The following is a 24,312-nucleotide window of genomic DNA, read 5'->3' as shown; positions in this document are numbered from 1 at the left end:
AGGAAACATAGACTGGCAAAGTCAGAGTGAGGGAAAACGAGCCAGCACTGAATGTCCGGCATGCTGAGTCATGCTGGGAATTCCTGACCAGGGCAGGATGATGTCATAATCCCTGTAAGAGCTCCTGTATATGAGCAGGGCCCATTTCTGTATCTGCCACAGCCCACAATCTGTCTAGTCTACAGCATTAAGGTAAGTAAGTAAAGTAAGTATTAAGGTTAAATAATAAAAAATTAAAATAAAATAAAAGGTACGGCAATGAATTGCAGATGTAAAGAATAGAAAGTATGACACTGTAGTCATAGCTGGATTATATTTTTCCAATGTTATTATTGTTTACTAAAGCTAGTAAAAAGTAAAACTAAAATAATTGTTGGTAAGTATAAAATACAGCTGAAACAAAATAAAATTATAAGTATCAGATGAAAAAAAAGAATGTTGCAACTGAAATAAAGAAACAATCATTCTAAATGAAAACTTTTTTTTTAACTAATGGCAAATGGAAATTACAAAAAAAACAAGTTTGAAATAAAAACTGGAAAACTGGAAAAAAACCTGGAAAAAATATATATATATTTCAAAATATAAAAAATAAAAGTTATTTCAAAATATTAATAACACTGATGTTTTCAGATGTGCCCAGCTGTTTTATTAGTTCTGGTCACGTTTCTGCCTTATATTTGGTGAGTGCTGCATGAATACTAGATTTTATGCAGTTGTTAAGAAGTAATGCTGGACATTAGCATCTATTAACTCGCCATACGTTTGTTCTGAAAGGTGTGAGCAGCCGGTAAACTGCAGGTGGGGACCGTATGGGGACTGGTCAGAGTGTGACGGCTGTACCAATACACAGGTAACAGAGCTTTAAAGCAGCTTTAAAAAAATATTGCTACTGGCCACAACTTACCTCCTAATGGTGTTTTCTCTCAGGTTCGATTGCGTCATGTAGAGACATTCCCTCAGTTTGGAGGCAGCACTTGTACAGGCGATGCCATACAGAAACAATCCTGTTTTCCAAAGAAAAGCTGCCCCCTTCAGGCAGGGTGCGGAGACAGGTTTCGCTGCACATCTGGTAGGTCACGTCTGACTGTGGTATTGAATTTGTTTACAAATGTCCAGTCAGTCAGTTTACCGTTTTCATTGTTGGTTTATTTATAGGTCAGTGCATCAATCCATCTCTGGTGTGCAATGGGGATCATGACTGTGAAGATGGGTTAGATGAGCAGCGCTGTAGTAGTGGCAATATAGTGTGTAATGAGCAAAAGCCTCCGCCCAACTCTGACCTCACAGGAAGAGGGTAAAATACACCTTTTACATTTAGTACAACCTAGGGTGCTTCTCAAACAAAAGGCTGCAGTAGTGAGGCCGTGTCCTTTCTTCCTAGTCGTATCCATTCCAGTCCAGGAGCTGTAGGCTATTCCTCCGGTCCAGTGCATTAAACGCTAGGGTCTAGTTAGTAAGTGCGCATGCATGGCTACGTCATACATGTTTCCGCCCCCGCGGCCACGACGATGCGAAAATACAATTACAATTTAAATATGCAGATTAGATTAAAAACCTTGTTAGCCTTTCTATTAGTAATGCAGTACATGATTGATTGGTCAAGCTCAGTGCAGATTAATTGTCTGCACATTCTTTGTGTCTCTGTGTGTGTGTGTGTGTGTGTGTGTGTGTGTGTGTGTGTGTGTGTGTGTGTGTGTGTGTGTGTGTGTGTGAATTGGAATGTGTGCAAAGGATTGTGGGTGATTTGAGGACGTGAAGGATAAACTTGATGCATCCTTCAAAACAGGCCAATTGAAAGACGCAAAACGAAGGCTGCTTTAAAAAAAGGATCCTTTAAATTGAGACGTCTTTTGACAGAGTTTGATGACGTGGCTGCCGAGATATGCAGGCTTACTAGGATGCAGCCTTCCGATTGAAAAGCGCCCCTATAGTTCAATTATAATATTAGTGGAATAATGCAATACAATACATCAAACTAATATTTGCTTCGGATCCAATAGGTTTGATGTGTTGACTGGTGAGCTGAAAGTCGGTGTCATTAACACTCGTAGCTTTGGTGGACTGTGCAGGAAAGTCTTCAGTGGAGACCATAGAGATTTCTACAGACTTCCGCAAAGTCTACTCAGATATAGTTTTCAAGTAAAATGTTCATGTTTGGCCAATGTCTAATGTTATAATGATATCTAGGCCGTTATAATATAAACTAACAGTTCCTATAATTTCCTTTCAGGTCAGGGTAGAAAAAGATTTCAGTGATGAGTACTATGACAGTTCCTGGTCCTACATGAGGCATGAAGAGGAAAGAAAGAGAATTAGAGGAGGTCACGATCATAAAACCTTTCATAACAAACTGAAACAAGACAAGGTAACGTTAGATTCAGTACATCACATAAAAATATTTGATTATATTATATTTTAAATGCTGTTATTTCTGTCTCACAGACCTATCACCTGCTGATAATAAGAAGTGAGGTAGAGGTGGCTCAGTTCCAGAACAATGCTCCTGAGTACCTCCCTCTTTCTGAAGACTTCTGGAAGGATCTGTTGGCCCTGCCCAGCACATATGACCCATCAGCTTATCAATTCTTTATACAGCGTTATGGTACCCACTACATGGAAGAGGGCTCTCTGGGTGGCCAGTATCGGGCCCTGCTGGAGCTGGATGCAAATTATATGATGCAGATGAGTATGTTCATTTTCCCTTTTCTCTGTTAACATTTAATTGTGATATTCTATAAGGGCATATAAACTATATGGGCAGGGGTTAAATTGTGCCAGAATGATCTTTAACCGTCTTCAATCCAAACAAGTTTATTTGTCAGTCCAGTCCATCTCTTGCAGGCTTCGGCCCAAGTTTTGTTTGATGGATGCCATAATCACCATTCAATTAAAAAATTTCCCCACTACCAAAATCCCTATTTAACCCTTTAAAGCCTACTGTATAATATATTCAAATTTGCCTAAAAAAATGCCTAAAACTTTTGCTGAAAAACCCGTTGCACACAATTAATATCGTTTAATTCTAATTCTTAAACGACTCGTAATTAATAGTTTATACTTTTTAGCAAGTCAAAGACCTTTTAGTATAATTAAAAATGTCCTCCTTTAGGCTGTGGTATACTGTCTTTTTGCTGTGCAATGTTTAATGGCTTTTATGAAGTAAACATAATAATAACTTTTATATTGTTAGTAATATTTAAAGATCCCATTTTCTACATTGTCGTCACGTTAAGATCATTATAAAATGTATCAAATGATACAACTGGCTTTTGAGGAACATTTATTTTTACATCTCTCAGTCAGCATTGTGCATTGCATAATATGTTTGTTTCATTTAGTTTAATATATTTTCTTTTAACGCAGGTAAAACAGACATAGATTTCCACCAGTGTATTACACGTGTGAAGCGACGTCTCTTCTATAAAAAGAAAACCACCAAGTGTGTGAAACTGATGAAGACAATTGAGAGTTTCAGTGGTTAGTCTAAAAGACTGGTTGTTTGAAACTAAAGTCTTTTAAGTCTTTGTCACTAAATGTATATTTAATTATCAGGTTTGATTCTTATGACCTGATAGACTTTGCTGTACACCCTTTTATGTTTTACAGAGAACAAAAATCATAAGATGCCAGTAAAAACAGACATTATTGGAGGACATACCGCTTATATCGCTGGCCTTAGTCTCTTAGACTTGGAAAACCCTGACAATAACAAACAGATGTATTCAAAATGGGCTGGATCAGTGAAGGAGTTCCCTAAAGTAATAAAACAAAAGGTATGTCAGAATTAAGACATCAGAAGCATATGTGCAGAAACAGAGATGTACTTAAACATCAAGAGTAAGTATAGAGAAGCATTTACAGCATGGTGTCATATTCCTAGTTGAGGCCACAGTATGAACTGGTCAAAGAGGTGCCATGTGCCGGGCTGAAGAAACTCCACCTAAAGAGGGCACTGGAGGCCTATCTGGAGGAGCAGAGCCCCTGTCACTGCAGTCCGTGTCAGAACAACGGTATGGCTGTGCTCTCTGAAGGTCTGTGCACCTGTGTTTGCAGGCCAGGCACCAGTGGTAACGCCTGCCAGAACGGCCATGTCCTTGGAGAACAACCAGGTAGGAATTCGTTCATTTATTACAAATAAACATTCAAATGTGTATCGTTGTAATACGAAAGATCAGTCAGTAATTCAACGGGCAAAAACGGGTTCAGTAAGTGAGTCAGATGTTGATTCAGAAACCGCACTGATTGATCCAGGTCAGTGAAGTATTCAGGTGTGTTCGACTTGAAGCGGTTCTGCGCAGACCGATTGGTGCACCATGTTAAAATACAGCGAAAGCGATTCGAAAGCATATTATGAGTGTGTTTTCGATTCTCTAGAGATAAACAGCTCATAAAAGTCATTTGTTCGAGTATCTTGTCATGTACACGATACACTGATTCACGACCTTAGAAGCTAGGGACGCACCCACTGATCACATTGTATGTTTTTGGTTAAATATTAAAGTTAATTTGTAACAAGCTTGTTCATCTTGTCTCAAATATGTCGAACTGATCATGCTTTATAGGAGTGATTGAAGGAGGCTGGAGCTGTTGGTCTGCCTGGAGTAGCTGCTCTCAAGGTCAAAAGTCAAGGACTCGTTCGTGTAATAATCCTGCTCCAAGAAACGGAGGCAGGAATTGCAAAGGAGAGACCATAGAGCGCAAAAGCTGCGAAGAGCCTGATTTTGAACACCTCAAGTGAGAATGAGAATTTGTGGATTTATCCCTTTTTCATTTATATTTTGTGCACAATATATATACTCATGGCATATATACTCATGCTCTAGAATGATGGAGCCCCATTGCTTTGATCCCTCATTGACAGCAGTTAAGACATGTAAAACTTCACCACCTTTGGCAAATGGATTTGTTTTGGTAAGTGTCTCCCTAATCCAGGGGCGTGGGGATACGCACATTAATGAAAACTCTTTCAAATACACAAAACTTGCACCAGGCATGTGTTTTGAATCAAATCCATTGTGTATTCAGGACCCAAAAGACATCTATCCTGTGGGCAGAAAGATTGAGTACACCTGTGCAGATGGACATTATCTCATTGGTGATCCAATTGCTGAATGCACAGAGAACCTGACCTGGAGGATGTCACCCATGGAGTGCAAAAGTAATTCACTAAACTATATAAAATAATAGTAATTATAGAGTGTACTGGGTGGTTGCCATAACATTGCAATGTTGTTGTTAAGGTCCCAGACAGCCACAATGGTGTCTGCCCAGATCCGGCCCACATCTAGTATGTGTGGATTCCACGTGTACCAGATGTGGCCCGGATCTGGGCAGACACTATGTTGCTGTCTAGGGTGGTGCTTGGAGATTACTAGCTATCTAAATGGCTTGAGTTCCCTCGTTTAATGTTTGTCTGGGTTATTTTGATCTGTTTTAGCATTAAAATAGAGAATTACAATCAAGTATTGTTCTTCTCATTGTGTATTCACCAGAAACAGCATGTGATCCTCCAGCTGTTCTGAGGAATGTCATTGCCACACCCTCAAAACAAGCTTATCTGATCGGGGAGAGTGTGACCCTGGCATGCCCAAGTGGGATGCAGAAAGAAGGCGAAGCAGAAATCATGTGCCGTCTTGGCCTCAGCTGGTATCCAGCACCTGAGACTGTCCGATGCAACCCAGGTATGCCGTAAGTTCCTATTAAACACCAATCAGGTACTTGGTTTCAATTATTGTTTACATTATTTTTCTGAATAGTGGAAGCAGTGCCCACCCAACCAAGCCTACTCTGCAAACCATGGGAAAAACAGGCAAAGGATCAGTGTGTTTGCAAAATGCCATATGAATGCAAGTAAGTTTATTAGTTATGGTATTAAATAAAAAAAGGTAATAGTGAAAATACAAAGCAGCTTGCATTAATGTCAAATCTCTATGTGACGTTGACCAGGGTATCACTCCACATTTGCGCCTCTGTTCGTCCCGGCCGGGTGACCAGATTGAGTATCTGCCAGCTTGGGGCCTTGCAGTGTCTGGGGCAAACGTTTTCTTTAAAACAGGATAGTGAATGCAGTTGGCCAGAAAACACATTCACATCCTGTCAGGACTGCCATCAGTGGGAAACGTGTGACGGTAGTCTCTTTAAAAAACATCAATGCCTTTTTAAACATGGGTCAATGACATGAGACTCATTTGTTGTGCAGTCCTAATCATATATTATAGGTCTGAAATCATTGGTCTGAAAAAAGTTGCTTTAGATAAATTGTCTGCCAAATATATAAATGTAAATCTGTATGTGTAAATGTATCCCCAGGTTTTAAATGTGAATGCATAGATCCTGAGGACTGCTCAGATGACTCCGCCCGCCTGTGTGTCTCTCTAAAGGGCGGGACTCCTGAGATGATTTCAGAGTGTGAGGCGGGAGCTTGGAGATGCCAAGGGAAAGAGATCACAGTACTCAGCATTGGAGACTGTCCGGCATAAACAACTTCTTTTTTTTTCACTTGCTTTTTCCAACTGTATGATGTTTTTACTGTTGTGTAGTAATATGTAATGTATAAAAGTCATGTTTTCAGTTTGCAAATAAATATTGTAAATAAGTGCACATTCGTTACTAAATTGATCTTAAATTGTGGGCAATGTGACAAACAGAGCAAAGCCACAGTGACAGGTTTTCAGGGTAATCAACATACAAATGGCTTAGATGACATGCTGAGATGGAAGAAAGTATTTTAATGTTTGAAAAATATATACACTTCAGATGAAAGAGCATTTAAATGCAAGAACTTTTGAATGTGTGATAACATTTTATTGTGCGGTTCCACATCAATATACAGATTGCTCTAATGCACTACATATTACTGCATAGCATGCTGTGAGTGACTATAAAACATCAATGCGTTTTCTGTACAAATCAATAATGGGTGCAAATCTGTGAGCATTTCAACTGGGAACTTTTCTACAGCAAGATTGGTGCACAACAATTAAGAACTTGCGCAAGGACCTTCATGCAGAAGTTCAAACTCTATCTTGCTGCACTTCATGGCAGCCATGAAGCACAGACTCATGCTCCGTGTGCTTTGCGTTCTCACAATTTTCAGGCAGTACATTTGCTTCCCATCCTTTGAACAATCTCTGGGGATTTTGCACTCACATGTTGTTGACACTAAGAAGAAAAAACGTTGAAAAGGTGTTGAATTATTTCAATTGAATACAAATCAAAAATGCTTTGCTGCTGAACGGATATATAATATAAGGGTTTGTAATAAAATCTGCACCTGAGCAGGTCTCCCACTCGTAACAGGTGTCTGAACCACAGGGCTCCTGCACTGAGCTCCGCTCGGATACACTGGCCCTGAATTTGGCCCAGTCCAGACTGCCTGCGTCATTTTTGCACGGTCCATTATTCATAAAGTATAATCTGTCTCCATGACAACGGTCAGCATAAAAAGCACAGAAGGACATCATAATGGCACTCTCCTTGGCTGCGTCGAAAACGCACAAGTCTGCTCTATAATTTCTGCAGGATACACAAATACATGGTACTTAATGGTCAAAGATTTGGAAAAATGGAAAAAATATATGTTTTTAAGTCCATCTAAGATTTCCTGGACTGGAATGCAGGCAACTCGGGTGTGACGTCATTCCCAACTTTGACATCCCTCCTCTGGGGTCAATGGAATGCAGCATTGAAACACATGACAAAATTAAAATAGGGACACGTTCATACCTGCATCTCTCTTTGGACATGCAGATGCATTTAGTCCCATCATGCATCTCTCCAAGTTTACAGCTGCTGTCTGGTACAAAGGGTTTATCTGTGGAAAAATATGTTTAACTATGTTTGCATTAAAGGAGCTAAAGTTGTTAACATAAATTAATGTCACTTTATACTCAAAGTAAGCGGCAAGATGTGTGAATCGTATGAATTATTGCAAAAAGCAAAAGTACCAATCTTGCAGTGTATGTCCTGTGGAATGCTTGGCTCCCAGACAAGACTCTTTCCACACGAGTAAGACTGACGCCCTGAAGGACTCATGCCACTTTCTGAGCAGGCCAGCATGATGCCACTTCCTACTTTATACTCCATTTTGTCTGGGTATATCTTCATGCCATCAGGCACTGTGGGTTTGAAGCAAACGTTTTCTGGAATGACAGGAGAACATATGGAGTGAAAACTGTAGGGGTCTAAATGAGCTTTCAGATCAGATCATAAATTGTTTTGTTTTGATATTATATCAGCATTTCTATGGCTTACTAATGCACTGTCCTTTGGGTTTCTCCCAAGTGCCATCCTGCAAACAATGAATGAGCTGGTATCCGTCCAGCTCAAAACCAGTGAAGCAAACAAACTCCTCGTGATCCCCAGAATCGTATTGACGTTTGTTGATCTGGAGTTAGAAGGAAAGAGTTGGGCGTTAGTGGAAGGAAGCAGGAATAAACAGCAACAGGAGAAGATGTGATGTAAAAGTTTCAGCTCTTGTGTCCCCTCACTCTCAGGTGGCTGTTGGCAGGTGGACGGGGTTTTGGACAGCCAGAAGCTCCAGGGGGCAGCTGGCTCTCACGGGACCCTTCAGTCACAAAGTCAGCATCATTAATGCACACATTTTGCCTGTGAAAGACAGACAAACAAGAACGTCTCACGTGTCATATTAATTAACCATGCATATTGAAAATGTATTCATGCATAAATTGTTTCATCAGTAAGTTAAAAAAGCATTCAAATTCATACATTCACAATAAAAATTTGAACCAACTGAAACTACATAATACGCAATAAATACAGTTAAGCCATATATTAATTAATTAATAGAGAGAGAGGTAAGGTAAGAACAAATGTATTTGCATATGCACAATAATATGAGAACTTGTATGAGTACTTTATCTGCACACATAAATACCCAAATTGTATGAAAAAAATGTTGTGAATGCATGACAATGACCGCATTCTGTCCCCAGAGATACCTCTTCTGTGGTCTACAGATAAGAAAGGGCACTTACTCCTGGAAAATAGAGATGGTACACTCCTCCACCTGCTTCTCAGGGCCTTGGCAGGGTGTGCCGCCCCGCTGGGGTGCAGGGTTGTTACAGGTACGCGAACGATGCTTCTTCAAGGTGGAGTCACAAGTACTCCAAGAGCTCCAGCAGCTCCAGCGCCCATCAACTACGTCTGTGGGATGTATACAGAATTGTATTACTGGCACGTTGTTATTATTATGTTTTATATAAATAATACTATTAGGAATTAGGAATTATATTATATATAATTATCATTTAAATTAATTTATATTATATATTAATATTATATTTTTTTATATTTATTATTATATTCAGTGAATTTATATTATTCTTAGAAATATCTGTATGTCTATATACATATATTTTTTTCTCCATTAGTACATATTATAATATTTATAAGAATGCATGAGAACCTGCGGTGTAGTCTGGAGCTCGTTTCTCGCAGTTTGGTCCATAGGTCCCAGTCTGGCAAATACAAATGCACTCTGTTCCAGAAAGAGCTGGCCGGGCATTGTTGGGGCAGGGGGCACATTTACAGGAGTCAAATTCAGTCTGGTACTCCATCAGCGCCCTATGAAGATGTCGTCTCTTTGTCACAGCACAAGGAAAGCCCCGCGCCAAATTCACAAAAGGCAAAAGCTAGATGAAATATTGACAAATACACATTAATCTGGTGTTGCCGTTTTCAGTTAATTTGCATTTCTTTTGAATAAAAGTTGTTGTTTTTTTATACCCCCAGAATATTTGACAGGTTAATACATAACCCTTTTCAAATGACATAAATGTTTGTTTCTCCTCCTAACCTCAAAATCTATAACAGCTGGATTGTCTATTGTAGATTTGATCCAGTTCTGGTATGTAGTGCTGTCTGGCGATACACCCCTCTTCTCCCAGGCCAGCGCTGCTGTGTATTCAGCTCTACCTCCTTGCACAGATGTGAAACACTTCTCTGATGCTTTTACAATCGACCCTGAAATGGACAACAGCATTTCAAATTAAGTTTATCTGAAACATAAGCCTCATTTAATAGCACATTTGTGTATGTATTACCTTCATATTTGGTTTTGAATGTATTTTTCCCACAGGTGGAGCTATGTGAGACTCTATTATAGAATATAGCGATGATGGTGGAATCCTGACTTATGCAACTGTTCATTTCTGCTTCTTTCAATCCTGGGAATTGTAAGGAGACACCGCTGATTAGAGAGCACAGTTGCAATGTATTTTAGAAATGAGAAATAAACGTTGTCTCTAATGTTGTGCCAGTGTTCTTACAATCAGATGATGTCTGCTTACCGTAGGTTTTCAGTTCTTCTCGATCATATTGGAAAAGGAGATCATACTTTCCCCCTAATGTCCCAGAGCTGAAATAATGTGTCCCGAACCGCTGGAAGATCTGTCTATAAAGGGCATAGTTGTATTCCAGTGGTAGACTGTTTAGAAACTGAAGGAAAGGGTCTGATAAGTAGAGGTCAGACGATTTCATTCTGAATGTTGATGTGGCAACAACCTGATGCACCCTGAAAAACTCAGAGTCCTGCATAAAAATAACCAAAAGAGATCTTTGTGAACATCGTGTTCAATTTAGATATAATGACACATTTGTGTACTGTTAGAAAAAATTAAATAAGAGTTTGAAATCGCTTACTTTTTGTTGAGATACTTTCACTGCCTCTTTAAAAAAAAGATGTGATTCTTTGGCCAAGATGACTTTTTGGGGTTTGACTTCTTTCACTTGAAAATCTTCAAGATTTTCTACCTGGAATTAAATCAAATAATATTAAAATGTCAAAAATCGAATCATTGATCCATTCCATGTGTTTTTGTGTGATTGGAAGATAAAACAATAAATTGCAGCTCATATTATGAGTAATGTGATATTTTAGTATACACCAATGTTGAAATTCTGGCCAATACTGATAAGTCAATAATTATTGTTTTGCCTAATAATGGATGGAATAATATATATATATATATATATATATATATATATATATATATATATATATATATATATATATATATATATATATATATATATATATATATATATATATATATATATATATATATATATATATAGATATGCCAGTTTATTGTGCATCCCTATGTTCTTTGGATGTTATTTGGATATATATTTTTTTAATTATTCCATCTAACAAGTAAAGTATTATAAACACAAACAGACAGAAATTAGATTTTTCCCACCTTGATTACATATCTCTCAATGTTGGCAGGGATTCGGTAGTAGTTCCTCTTTATTTTTTCTAGAGTGCATTCACCCCCCATGAATGAGTTGTCCAGAACAGCGCCTCTCATCTGCTCTGCCGCAGCATCAAATCTAATTTAAAAAATGACCTTTATCAGTTTTAAGAAAAGCTCAAGCTCAGATTTATTTTGCTGACAACATAATAACATCTCTAGAAGCATACCATGTCCATGAAGTTGTTTTGCAATCTCAGAAAGCAAATGATCTTTATCTGTAACTCACCCATGACCAATCAGGTCTGCTCCAGGAATGAAAGCAAATATCCGCTCACTTGCGCACACTTTTCTGATTTGCCCACAGTCTCTCTCGTCAGAGTTGTCCCCACAGTCGTTCTGGTTGTTGCACTGCAGAGTAGCATTTATACATCTTCCTTTGAAGGCAATAAAGCAAGTTGGTGATCATGCATTTGTTTTCTAGAGCAAGCATTTAAAGACTGAACATATTTGCTAGATTATAAAACCAATAGACCATGTATCATTAAATCTAATATGATGTGTTGTGAAGATATTTACCACTGTCACAGGTGAACTTCTCTTTACAGTTGACAGGCTCAATCCTACATTCCTTGGAGGGATGACAGAGTCTTTCCTCTGTAAGCGATGGACTACACTCTTCCCCCCCAAACTGAGCCGGCCTCAAAACAGACCTGATTCTGAACTAAACCACACACAATATACACACAATTACTACAGCAGTAGACTATATTTGAGCAATATCACTAGCAAGAATGTTGTTGTTCTCGGCTGTAGAATAAGGCTGCAGGTATTCATGGTGATATTTGGAAAAACTACATTTTGTGCATGTGAAATTGCTTTATTTAGTTAATATTCAGTAACACACATTTTAGATAATATTGTCATTTCATTTCGAACATTTAAATAAACACATTTTTAACAAATTGATTGAATGAATGAGAGAGTCAATGACTCGCTCAAAAAAAAACTGCAGCACCACGTTAGAACGTTAGAATAACCTTAGAATAACGTTCTGGGAGTGTAAGAATATAACGACGGGAACGTTCTGGGAATTAGAATAATGTTATAATAACGTTGGGGGAACATTATGGGATTGTTAGAATAACGTTAGAATACCCTTAGAATAACATTAGAGCCACGTAACGTTCTACAAACCAAAAACTAACGTTCTATTTCCGTTTAGAAATTTTTCCATGGCTAACCAAAAACAAACCTTAAAAAGAATGTTCTGGGAACCAAAAACGAATGTTCTGGGAACCAAAAATTAAACCAAAAAATAAAAAAAAGTAAGTTTTGTTTAAGAGAAGAAGATTTCAAGAGCATATTAATTACCACCAATATTCCATTCAAATTAAGAATTGTCCATTATGATTTCATTGTGAGTTTGATAAACATTCTAACACGGTACTATGAAAATAGGTAAGGCCACACCACAACTATAATGATAATGGCACAGATTAACGAAATCATTTGAATAATTTTCTGAACAATTTATTGGTGTGTATAAAATGCATAGACGTATAGTCTGTCTGGAAGGCAAAAACCAGGACAATCAGTGAAAAGTCCCATTGCTGTTGCGCTGCTGTCACATTACATCTGATATTATATATTTTGAAACGCTGCTAGACCAGTCATATTCAAGGTCCCTAACTAACTTTTGCTTAAATATCCTAATAGCTGTGTGTGTTTTACTTACGGATTTTTTGGCACACGGTGAGCACTCTGACCAGGGTCCAAACTCAGTCAGCTGGCAGTGTATAGGACAGGCCTCAACATTACACGCTCTATTCTCATGTGTCTGACACAGCTGCAAACAATTGTTTTTAGTCCAGTGGTCATCATTGCGCACAGCCCTGCAACAACACATGCACAGTCCACGTATTACCATAATATAGTTTATCAGAAATATCATGTTAGGTTCAACCTTCCAAAAGAACCAAGAAAAAATACAAATAAAAAAAAAATCAACTTAGGTTACCTTGTACGTGATTGGGCTCCAGAGTCACAGGTTTTGGTGCAAAGGGACCATGAACTCCATGGGTAGTGGTCACAGAAACATCCTGTGATGGTGGTAAATGAAGCCAGGCTGCAGAGTAGGACAAGGGGAATGGAAGTACGGTCCATAGAGAAGAAGGCCTGTCGGAACTTGATAGCTTAAGGTAAGGAAGAAGGCTAGTAAGTTATACCGCCAATGACATTACGTATGCACAACTGATTTGATTATTTCCATAATGATTTTTTATTTGCACAGTGCACATATATATGCACATAAATGAATGAACTCAAATGAGGTATTCTGAAAGAATGTTATCTTTAGTTTATGTAAGCAGATCAGAAGGTTTGGAATATGGAATACCATATGGACCATTTTTAATATATTGAGTAAAAGTGCTCAAAAATAGTGATAAAAGTGGTTTATAATGGTTTATGATAAGCAAACAGACAATGAAAAGTCATTATGTAAAAAAAAAAAAAACTGTAATATTAAATATATCATGGTACCAAACCTAAACCTAATCTGACAAATTTGGATATTAAAAACTGATTAAAAATAAATCCAACAATTAAATCAAGACCTAAAATTACCTGAGCTTGTGGGTAATACTCACATAAATTTTTTCAGACTCCTCCAAAAAGCATGTAAGCACACTATCACGTATAATTTTATTCTCTGTGTCTGTCCGCAAAATGAGTAAACATCAATATTAGGAAGACAGCGGTACAATCCGCTGCACTGGAAAAGTTACTCTTATGACCTGGTTGAATTTTCTTACAGCGTTCTCTCTCAACACTCTTCAGAACTTGTCCATCCCCCTTTGCTTCCAGTAAACCCTTGCAGCTGCAAGTTTTCACTTTGACATTTGGCTTCTGCTTTAGACCATGGAATGTGGAAAGAGAGTACATGGATAACATGTTATTAAAGGAGAGTTATTGCCTTTCTCCATGGCAAAATAGAGGTTGCTTTTGTACTTTATCATTTAGGTCTAAGAATTTCTTAAAGACCCGTGGTGAAAATCAAGTTTTTAATGTTATAAGTCTATGTGGTGTTTTTAATATGCTTTAAGACACACAATGTGGAAATTCGTCAACACCATTGCTATGCGTGAACCAAAGACAGTCTCAAAAAGTGGTTTGAAATCGCTGGTGTTTCTGACGTCACAAACTACCTTGTAACCAATCACGTTACCGTGCCAGGTTTTAGCACATCATAATTTAACAGTTTAGCAGGGGAGTCTCGAGAGAATCCAGGTTATCCGGTATTTTGGGGTACCCGGAACTGCCCAGTTATGTTGATATGAAAAGTAGCCTAGATATAGCAATATAGCGGGTGTATGATGTATATTACGATGTTATGATGAACTATGCCTTGGCTTTCTCCACTTCTGAGTTGTTCTTGCCTTTCTGATGATTGTTGGAGGGCAGCTGCCTGACTCTGAGATGGTGAACGGGAACATGCTTTGTGTAAAATTAGCAACACATTATTAGCTGTTAGTTTGATAACTCAAGCAAAAGGCTAATCATATTAATTAAAGTTATGTGACCGATGTTGTAATATATAGCGCGATACCATTGTGCAGTGTTTACCTTAGTATTTTGGCCGAGTGAATCTGTGAGCTGGCGTGAGTGGAGGCGGGGCTAAATGGCATATTCATTGATCTGCATATACTAAATTAAGCAAAGGTGTAGAGTTACATTCAAGCTATTTTAAAGCATGAAGTCATTTTTTTCACAGGAAAAAACATTTGTCATTTTCGTGATCATACACGAGTTTTAAGAAATACAATTATTGACTGGGGACTTTAAAAAAAAAATCATTTTAAAGCCCCCCAAAAAAATGGATGTGAAGAATTACTGAAGGCTAAAATGAAACAAACAATTACTTTATTACTAACAAAAACTTTATTATCATTATAAAATTATGTATAGCTTATAAGAGCTGTAACTATGCATACTTTATACCTGACATATAGAGCAAAAATCATAATGCAAACTCTCATAAAACTGGGATATTCATTCACACAAACCTGATGTCTTGAATTGATAAATGAAAAATAAATCATTAAAATCATTTATAATAAATACAATGTTTTATTTACAATTATATGTATTATGTACATTGTGATTTTTACTATGTTATATTTGTTTCAAGCTTAGAATGAAATTGCAATGGCTTTAGTGCAGAGCACTCTTGTGCCCTTACAATGACTGATGTCATTTTTTACAACATTATCCCTTTATGGAAGACTAAATTAAAAGCATTGCACAGTGGCTAAATTAATATATAAGAAGAAAAAGCAAGTAGATGAAAAACACCAATCCTATAACTAAACGTGCCCTTGCACTGACAACAAACTCTGACTATGATAAAAGAAAATCAGAAACAGTTGTTATTATTTTACTTCATTCACTTGCTTTTTTTATACAATCATATGGTTTCACAACACATGACAAAGAATGAACCTTTCGGTAACTAAAAATTGACAATTGATTTAGCTTAAGAACTCAACAGGCAGGGTATTGAGTCAAGGGAATTCTGTCCTCCAACAAGTGATTAAGTAGTTTTGACACTGTCCAGGGACAAGTTACATTAGCGAAACAGTTCCAGAGACACGAAGGAGACGAGTGAAGCGCTAATTGATCAATGATCAGAAAATTAGACTTGAGAGTATTGAAGGTTTAGCCAGACACAAGGCAACAAAGCCCGGAGAATCGCCTCTTCCTCTGTCTCACCAGTGGATAAGGAGTCAGATTTAGCAGACTGCTGTCATCTACACGCAGGAAAATAAATACATGAATACATTTCTAGCTATTTGATATTAGAGGGTATAAAGAATCCATTACAGTACAAGAAGAAATCTGTTTGAGACTCACCTTGATTTTTCAGCGGCAAAGGCATTGTCTCCCTGAGTTTGCTTAGAAGGTTTCTCATTTCTCGCATATCACTGGAAGAAATTTCACAACACAGGACATTAACTATCTGAGATCACAGTCAAAGGGATATTTAGTACAGTATTTAAAGACCTCATTTTGGCTTTAACCCCATTTTACCCCATTAATACCCCAAATTGGTTGACACACATTTTATATACACTAGTATTTTAAAAAATTGGGGTCACCAATTTATTCTTGTGATGGCAAAGCTGAAAATGCTGACTTGGTGCAGCACAAGAAACATTTCTTATTATTATCAATATTGAAAACAATATGCTGCTTAATATTTTGGTGAAACCTGTGATTCCTTTTTTTTCGGGGTCTCTGATGAATAGAAAATTCAAAAGATCAGCATTTTGAATTAGAATTCTTTTGTAACATTATTAATGTCTTTACTCTCATGTTTGACCATTTAATGCGTCCTTAATGAATAAATGAAAAAATCTTACTGACCCTACACCTTTGAACAGTGTGTATGTATATATAATTTATATATATATATATATATATATAGACTACAAATTTTAAGTGATTATGTAGTAAAATAAATAAATATTGTTATTACACCTTTAATTAATAATTAAATGATTTTACATTATAAGTAGTTTTAAATTGGGTCATTATTCTTTTTCTAATTTGAATACATATTGTGATTATATCTCATTCCCTTCAAAGGTTTACAGTCTTGCACCGTTGTCTTTTTCTCAGATTTTCAAATACTTTTTGCTTAAAACCAAAGTTTGTCATGTGATGATTCATCTCCAAGATGGTTGGTTTGCTTCATTGCTTACAAATCCTTACAGAAAAATAGTTTGAAATCCCAATGGAGAAAATGAATAGGAAAAATTATTGAATTCTGTCATTCCTAATCCTTTCATTCTGTTTTTCATACCTCTCTATGTTCTCAATGTCTGTGCACACGACCCAAGATTCCTGTGGAAAATCTACAGGTGATGATGAACGATCTTCCAGCATCGGCACATCAGAGCTTTCGTCTACCCTGCAGTCCATGTTTGCTTCAGGACACACATCATTTCCTGAAACAAAACAGTGCAAGATAGTTATACTTTGTTTTGCTAATAGAAAAAAACAGATACATTGTCAAAGAAGCTGTTTTATGTATTTATTGTGCCATCCCCACCACCTTCAGACTGTATTTCGTCATGCAGTATATTAGCTTTATGTACTCATGTCTGCTTATGTTAAGAATCTGCTGTCCTCTGCTGGCTGTCATTGACACAACACCTTTCCTATGGAGCTGCAGAACACCCAACAGACACATAGACTTGAGCATCTCTGTAATGTACATCTCCAGGCAGCACTGAAGCTGGATGAACAACCTGCATATTTCTGGTTGGATTTCACCATCCTCTGGCCTAAGACAAGCATAGAGAGCAAAACAGAATCCATATCAGCTGAGCTTCATGACATCCTACAGCCACATCTTCAAAACTACATGGATGTTCTAACATAAATGCTTACCCATAGATTGCAACGAGGTTTTGATAGGCCGCCTGAGCTACGGCGCATCCTTTGATACGAGTCTTGTGCATCTGTGCCCTTAAAGAAGGACAGTCGATTGTATTCTCCCCTATGGAGATGACCTGCTCACGATGGAGGGCCACAAGAGTGTTGAACTCCTGAACGGTCTGAAAATGTAGACAAATCCTTCTCAGTCTATTTTTAGGAAGTGAATATGTCTGGAAAACTCTGATTAAGCAGTCGGCTGTGTTTTGGAACATAGCTGGTTTGGTTGGTAGACCATCTTGGACCATCTTAATATGTCAACCTGGCATTTGGAACATGGTAGCTGGTTGATCATTTTTGAGTAGAGAATCCAGCCATGTTCCAAAGCACAATAGCAGCTTAAACTGGATTTTCCAGCAGGGTAAACACGAGTTTAGCTACATTATCTAGATGCCACATACATAGCAACATGGGATTGTGTTGTGAGAATGTAGCCTACTTAATAAATAATGGTGCAATATGAAAACAAACGGCGAGTGATAAACATTATAAAACCAATTATCTTAAAATCAATACACAAACAGAGACCCAATAATTATTCATGTTTCAATACTACACCACATTCCGTACAGGCTTTTAGTAAATATGCTATACATACTGCAATTATTCGGAATTGTTAACTTGCATAGGCTATTGACAATAATGTTAATGAGACACAAATAAAGGCTATCCAAAAATAGCACCCGCAGAAGTGACAGCGGTTGTTCTACCCTACGCTCACCGTTCTACAGTCATCCATCGCCCGCTGAGCTCTCCGCGAGCTCTCGGTGCTCTCCCGGCGCTCCGGATCCCTCATCGAAGACTTGCCGATTTGAAAAATGTTGGTTGCGGATCTGGGGCGGTTCTTTCGCCCGTTCGGTGCAGAACACATGCATACGCATCCACGAATAAAACCACCTCACTGATAAAATGTCTTTAATCAGTCTGTCCTCGATTCAAGGGTGAGGTCGATCCTTGAATGAGGCTTGTTGTTTCTCTGCCGTCGATGATTAGAGTGATGTGACAAAGCCGAGCGAGTGTCCGCGACGCTTCCTCTGCATCTCCGCACCAACAGGCGAGTCACCTTCACCTCTGTCGAGGGCCGAGAGCGGCTTTAACTCCACACAGCTGTTTGCTTCGATCCTGGATAGACGAGTTCATCGAACAAACACAATTGATTAGTATGAGGGGAAAGGAGATATTCGCGATTTTATTTGCAAGCGCCGTCTCAAAACATACGGAATCTTTGCTTATTTATATTCATTGTTATCAAAAGACCGGATGGTCATCAAAAAACTATCTGGAACGTTCTGGGGACGTTAATATTTGGTTACAAATCTTTCAAGACAGCTATTAGAAGACATGTCGTTAAATTCTCATATCGTTGCAAAAAAAACATTAATATGTTAATAATAATAATTAAATTAATGGAATTATGAATTAATGGATAGAAAACACTCTGTATATGTGTTGTAACACAAAAACAATGTTACAGTGTTGTACTGTTACAGTTACAGTAGTGTTGAATGTTACAGTGTTGTAACACTGTAACATTCTGGGACCGAGTTTATGGTTTAAAATTATATATATATTTTACAATATTAGGAGTTGGTTCCCCCCAAAATGGGAAAGCATGTTTTTCTCCCTTAGGAATTAAGAGGAGCAAAAAAAATACATTCCCAAACTTTGCTTTGAGATACAGGAATGGGCTGTCATTCTAGGCCATTGCCAAATTCAACTATAATCTCATTCCCATAGATTGAATTGACACAACAACTAATGTTCTCCTTTAAACCTTTTACTGTGTAAAAGAAGCCATTAAATATATTGTACAACATGTTTTAGTGGAATAAACCTGGATTTTGCTTAAGAAAGCATCTAAATGGCTCCAACTAATACCAACAGAAATAAAGGTAACATAAAACTGTACAAAGAGATTAAGCATTATGCCCTCCCTGAATTATTGCTTTCTTGTTTTCTAATGCAATACAATACTGTTTACAGGTCAAGTAGGCATATGATATTAGGCAACAGCTAAATGTGATGTCTATAAATTGCACAAACCCTGTGTAAGACCTAAACCATAAATTAACATACAGTAAGAAAAACACCATAATAATTTTTCATCATAATTGTAGCTACATTGAAATAAAAGTATGAGGCACTTGATGAGATGTCCACCGTCAACAACATTCATTTGTCCAGCAACAGCAAAGTGAGATCTAATCCTCCATTCATTAGATGAGGAGGAAGTAGCAGAGGCCACAGAAGATGATGAACGCCATCACCCAGTGCAGAGAGTAGATAGAGATGATCACAAAGTCAATGTCAAATGGCCAACCCCACATGTCCCCCAGATCCAACGCATCCAGGCCAAATGCTCTGTGGGGAAACTGCCAGCGACTGGCAGGGCCTCCGTGTCTCGGAAACCCTGAAATAACAAAGACAAAGGAAATAAGTGGGCAACTCGTAATTTTAAATCCTTGGGTCTTGAAGACATGCTTATGCAAATGACATATGACCAACTCCAAAAGATGCGAAAACGCTTTGGACAGTTGGGCAGGGGCCATTTCGAATAGTTGATCTTCTGAAAGGTCTCATGTCTTGAGCGATATACTTTTGGGAAGCACGTCTTTGTAGTTTGATTAAGCTCTGAAACAAACAAAAAGTATTAGGTGGTTAGATAAAGTTTAGATGCACTGAGAGAGAAAATTGACTTTATCTGTTCCACTCACCTTCCTGAAAGAGAACATGGGATATAAGTGTCCTACAGAGGGGACACGGGGTATTGCTTGGCCGATTCTTGGCCAGAGTTCTCAAACAGGGCTCACAGAACACATGGCTGCAAGGATGGCACTTGTAGGGGCTGTAATATACGTCTAAACACACGGCACATGTGTATCCCTCTCTCTCCTCATCATCGCTGCCTGTTAGGTCCCACTTCATAGCCTGATAGGTACAAGTAACACAAGAAGACACAAATAAAACATCACTGAAGAACAGATGAATTATGTTTATAATAAAAAAAACAGACATTCAATTCATTCTCTGTGTAAAAGATGTGGCCCACTGGTTATCAAACCTATTAAAAAAAGAAGAAAAATTCTCCAATAAAATGACACCTGCTGCAAGAGCCATGTGCAGCTGTGAATGGCTTATTACGATCCTCAGGATTCTTGCGGCAGCCTATTATGTGGATTTATGCCTGTCTTGATCCACGGATGTATTATTGACATTTTGCCAGAACTCGTCAGTACAACACAGCTCGGCGTTCAATAGCCCACATTCATTTCTCGCTTATCTGACACTTATCATACATTAACCAAACTAGAGCTGTGTACCATTCAGAATAAAGGAAGCAAACCGGATGCATACTTGTGATTCAAATGTTACAAAAACAAAACAAAAAAAGTAGATTAAAGGATCGCTCACACCAAGAACCATAACTATGTGATGTTACTGTAGCTCAATCTCATACAGTAGAGCATGGTGCTAGCAATGCCAAGGTCATTGGTTTGATTTCCAAGGAATGCAATTCATGAACTGATAAAATGTATAAATTAAATGCAATGTTAATCACTTTGAATATAAACATCTGACAAATGCATAAATGCAAATATAACTATAAAGTTTTAATGAGAATGAGAAAAGGGAAGTCCACATTACAATTATAACGATATAATTGGAATCACTTTCAGAAGGTTTTTCCGATTGGAATCCACCTGACTTTAAAGATCTTGAGAATTTAATAAAAGCAGATGATATAACTGCAGCATTAGCTTATAATAAACAGAACATTATTTTACATTTATCGTTCTTGGTGTAAATGGGCCTTTAAAATGGAACAAAACGTATAACATCTGTCATTTTTAATAATACATTTTCAGTTAATTACCCATAAAATTGTGGTTTATAAATGTTATGTTTAGTTCTGTATTCTAAAAATGCCTTCTTTCAAAAAATAATAATAGTTAGGTCTGTTTTCAGAGAAACATGCTTACTCATTTGAGAAGAAATGTATATCAGGGAACAAATAAGCATAATTAATTATTCAAAATGAATTATGTTTTGTCACAAAACTTGTTTTGGACAGTTAAATATTTCTATGACTATATATTGAATTTCTTTGAATGCAATTACATAAAATTCAATACAACACCTGTCGGAGGAGCCATATTGATTCAAATTAATTTAACAACGCCCATTCTTAAACTCTGAATATTGCCCAGCCTTGCTAGATAGTTATTCAAATCACAAATAGGAACAAAGCAAGTCAGCTTTTGGCACTCGCCATGACTTTAAAACATCTCACCAGATCTTTTGCCTCCTGCTGTCTCTGAATCCAGCGTTCCTTCTTCCTCTGCTTCCTTCTTAGGCTTTTTAGGCGGTTTTTCTCTCTCTTGTTAAGCTTTGGCTCTACATTGGGTAAGATGTTTCTAGATGGCTCCTCCATCAGTCTGACGTCCTCTGGATCAACAGCTCTGTCCAGAGAAGTTCTACTCTGGGAAGCAGAACCCACATGCTGTTCCTCTAAACTCTCCCGATAATCATACAGCTGTAGTGGCAATTCAGGAGGTAAAGGAACATCTGTGCCTCTCTCAACATTCTCAAGAATTTGTGGTTCTTCACTTGACTCAACCTCAAGTTGAGTTTCAGCAGAGACTACATGAGATGCAGGACAGGAGAAGTTGAGGGTTGAGGAAGGAGAGGGAGCTAAGCTCATTGACTGAGGGAGAGAATCCACCTCATTGTTCCTCCTAGTATGTTCTATAGTCCTTCCTGGTCTTGTTAAAAGAACTAGAGGTTTTAGATCCTGATCAACGCGACTTTTACTGAGATGCACAGTTGTTTCATGTCCACAGGTGCATTTGGAACAATTGACAAAATTAAAGCCTCCTAAGCGAGCTCCACAGTACTGGCAGTTTAATTTCCCGACAGTCCAATTGACCTGTGAGAAGGGTAAATTTTTATCAGAATAGATTATTCCTTTTCCAGGTGATTGACAAAAGCCCAAATTGCATAAATTAAAAACAAATACATGTAAACTCTGTACCTGACCAACACTTGACAAAATCCAATCTGGCAAAGATTCAACATTTAAATGCCAAACATTGCATGTGGCTGCAGCCTCTCTTGATGTTACCACCTGTAACAACAATATATATCACTTATATAAACAATATATAAATGTCACTTTAAAAAGAAAATCAATGATTTTTTTACATAAATTAAGATCTTTAACCATTCCCAAATTGAGATATAAAGCATTTACCTTCTTTAAAAAAAAAATAGATAGTTTTAGATCATAATTCACCCACTTTGAGGAGACTGGTTGAGTCTATTAGACATCTACGGCACTTTCTGCAGCGAAGGTTTGTTGAATCTTCTAGTGTCCTTGCTTTATCCTGTTCTTCACTCTGTTTGAAATGTGCAGTAGAAAACCATATTTTATACCTCTACACATCCTTAGGTAGATGAGTACCGCATGCAACACAATGCATGTATAAAGAGTTGATTGTTGTAATGTAATATCCTTGGTTGTCATCACTGTATGGCTTATATTATGCCTTTTTCTGCATATTAGAAAACTTTTGCTTGACCATAAAATAGGCCAATACAATCTCGTTGCCACAAACAACACCAAAATTAGTACAACTAAAATAATATTTGCTGCATTTAGTATCAAACCTCCCACTCAATTTTACGTCCAGTTTGTAAAAACGTAAACAGTGTAACGTTAGTTTTCTCAATAAAGAATCAACAGCGATAGTTCCTGTACTGGCCGGTGTTTTGTAGTCATTATTATGCAAATACTTTCTGTTTGACTAATTTAAACATTTGGTTCACGTACGTACAAAAACATGACGTACCACGAAAGAGGTAGCCATTTTCTTCGACGGAATTTCTGAAGAGTTCCTCAAGATGTTTGGCTAAAAGGCTAAAAACAACACACTGGCTCTGTACTGCTCGGAGTACAGCTAAGGAAGGTACTACAGGCACTACGGAAGCCGCAGTGGGACAAAACCATAGAAATACATAATAAAGGCTAGATGTCTCGTCCGCGCTGCTGGCCAATGGAGGTCGACGTCCGCATCTGGCGGCCATCTTGTCACAGTCAGTTCGCTCACTCGTAACATTGTGTTTTAATGGTGCAGTACTTTTTAAATAACCATAACTTGCTAAAATTTCTACCGATTTTCAAACGGGTTGGTTTGTTATAAACGTCAGATGTAGTTATGACACTTTATACTTAAGAATAGTTATAATATTATTTCAACATGTTCAAGCATCCATAATTATAGCCACGTGACGTTAATAACGTTTGTAAGAAAGCAAACCGTTTGTAAATCCGTCAAGATTTCAGCAAGATAAGTATTTGTGTTCGTACAGATCACTCACCTTACATCAGGTACCACAGAGCCCGCCAGAAAGCTTACCTGTGACAAGATGGCCACCGGGTGATGATGTTAGAGACTCCGCCCTAAGACATCAAGTATATATATGGACAAAACCGTCTCGGATAGAGACATGGGCCTGTTACTGTACGTTGAATACACGATATAATAAAATTATTTCTCATTCATAAAGTCATTCGCTTATTTATTCAATCATT

At 37.7% G+C, this 24,312-nt stretch overlaps 4 protein-coding genes across 9 annotated transcripts; 1 reads left to right on the top strand and 3 right to left on the bottom strand.

Moving 5' to 3' along the window:
* The first annotated feature begins 140 nt into the window (after positions 1-140).
* LOC306984418 (complement component C7-like) lies at positions 141-6,602 on the top strand. 2 transcript variants are annotated; one of them, XM_079585755.1, is made up of 18 exons: positions 141-192; positions 634-683; positions 778-853; positions 931-1,072; positions 1,159-1,297; positions 2,004-2,142; positions 2,234-2,368; positions 2,446-2,689; positions 3,367-3,480; positions 3,610-3,776; positions 3,884-4,112; positions 4,566-4,737; positions 4,827-4,914; positions 5,029-5,161; positions 5,496-5,684; positions 5,760-5,853; positions 5,950-6,131; positions 6,313-6,602. In XM_079585755.1, the coding sequence occupies exons 2-18, from the start codon at positions 634-636 to the stop codon at positions 6,480-6,482; spliced, it is 2,463 nt and encodes an 820-aa protein (XP_079441881.1). In that variant the 5' UTR covers positions 141-192; the 3' UTR covers positions 6,483-6,602. The 2 variants fall into 2 exon arrangements, with proteins under 2 accessions (XP_079441881.1, XP_079441882.1); XM_079585756.1 differs by lacking the exon at positions 5,950-6,131 and having other exon boundaries at positions 6,313-6,454.
* Positions 6,603-6,710: 108 nt separating this feature from the next.
* Positions 6,711-14,128, bottom strand: LOC306984417 (complement component C6-like). Of its 2 annotated transcripts, XM_079585754.1 has the most exons (19): positions 13,871-14,128; positions 13,240-13,414; positions 12,958-13,114; positions 11,799-11,943; positions 11,509-11,656; positions 11,226-11,358; positions 10,666-10,776; positions 10,314-10,554; positions 10,068-10,190; positions 9,821-9,987; positions 9,431-9,656; positions 9,000-9,168; positions 8,493-8,610; positions 8,257-8,389; positions 7,950-8,144; positions 7,729-7,816; positions 7,277-7,518; positions 6,962-7,164; positions 6,711-6,881 (listed from the first exon to the last, which is right to left on the bottom strand). In XM_079585754.1, exons 2-18 carry the CDS (start codon positions 13,383-13,385, stop codon positions 6,983-6,985), a joined length of 2,724 nt encoding a protein of 907 aa, XP_079441880.1. In that variant the 5' UTR covers positions 13,386-13,414; positions 13,871-14,128; the 3' UTR covers positions 6,711-6,881; positions 6,962-6,982. The 2 variants fall into 2 exon arrangements, with proteins under 2 accessions (XP_079441880.1, XP_079441879.1); XM_079585753.1 differs by lacking the exon at positions 6,711-6,881 and having other exon boundaries at positions 6,923-7,164; positions 13,871-14,069.
* A 1,005-nt stretch (positions 14,129-15,133) lies between these two features.
* On the bottom strand, positions 15,134-18,929 carry rgs7bpb (regulator of G protein signaling 7 binding protein b). Its single transcript, XM_079584969.1, has 6 exons — positions 18,442-18,929; positions 17,676-17,842; positions 17,439-17,569; positions 17,086-17,230; positions 16,134-16,204; positions 15,134-16,030 (listed from the first exon to the last, which is right to left on the bottom strand). The coding sequence occupies exons 1-6, from the start codon at positions 18,589-18,591 to the stop codon at positions 15,939-15,941; spliced, it is 756 nt and encodes a 251-aa protein (XP_079441095.1). The 5' UTR covers positions 18,592-18,929; the 3' UTR covers positions 15,134-15,938.
* On the bottom strand, positions 18,880-23,816 carry rnf180b (ring finger protein 180b). Of its 4 annotated transcripts, none has more exons than XM_079584967.1 (7): positions 23,570-23,816; positions 23,018-23,116; positions 22,753-22,845; positions 22,012-22,647; positions 20,435-20,648; positions 20,226-20,351; positions 19,145-20,130 (listed from the first exon to the last, which is right to left on the bottom strand). In XM_079584967.1, the coding sequence occupies exons 1-7, from the start codon at positions 23,585-23,587 to the stop codon at positions 19,937-19,939; spliced, it is 1,380 nt and encodes a 459-aa protein (XP_079441093.1). In that variant the 5' UTR covers positions 23,588-23,816; the 3' UTR covers positions 19,145-19,936. The 4 variants fall into 4 exon arrangements, with proteins under 4 accessions (XP_079441091.1, XP_079441093.1, XP_079441092.1 ...); XM_079584966.1 differs by having other exon boundaries at positions 19,348-20,130; positions 23,555-23,704; XM_079584965.1 differs by having other exon boundaries at positions 18,880-20,351.
* Between the last annotated feature and the right edge of the window lie 496 nt (positions 23,817-24,312).

This window comes from Phoxinus phoxinus, assembly GCF_949152265.1.
Source record: "Phoxinus phoxinus genome assembly, chromosome: 17".
NCBI lineage: Eukaryota > Metazoa > Chordata > Actinopteri > Cypriniformes > Leuciscidae > Phoxinus > Phoxinus phoxinus.
Note: the sequence above shows the minus strand (reverse complement) of the source record. Positions and strands in the feature narration are given on the sequence as shown.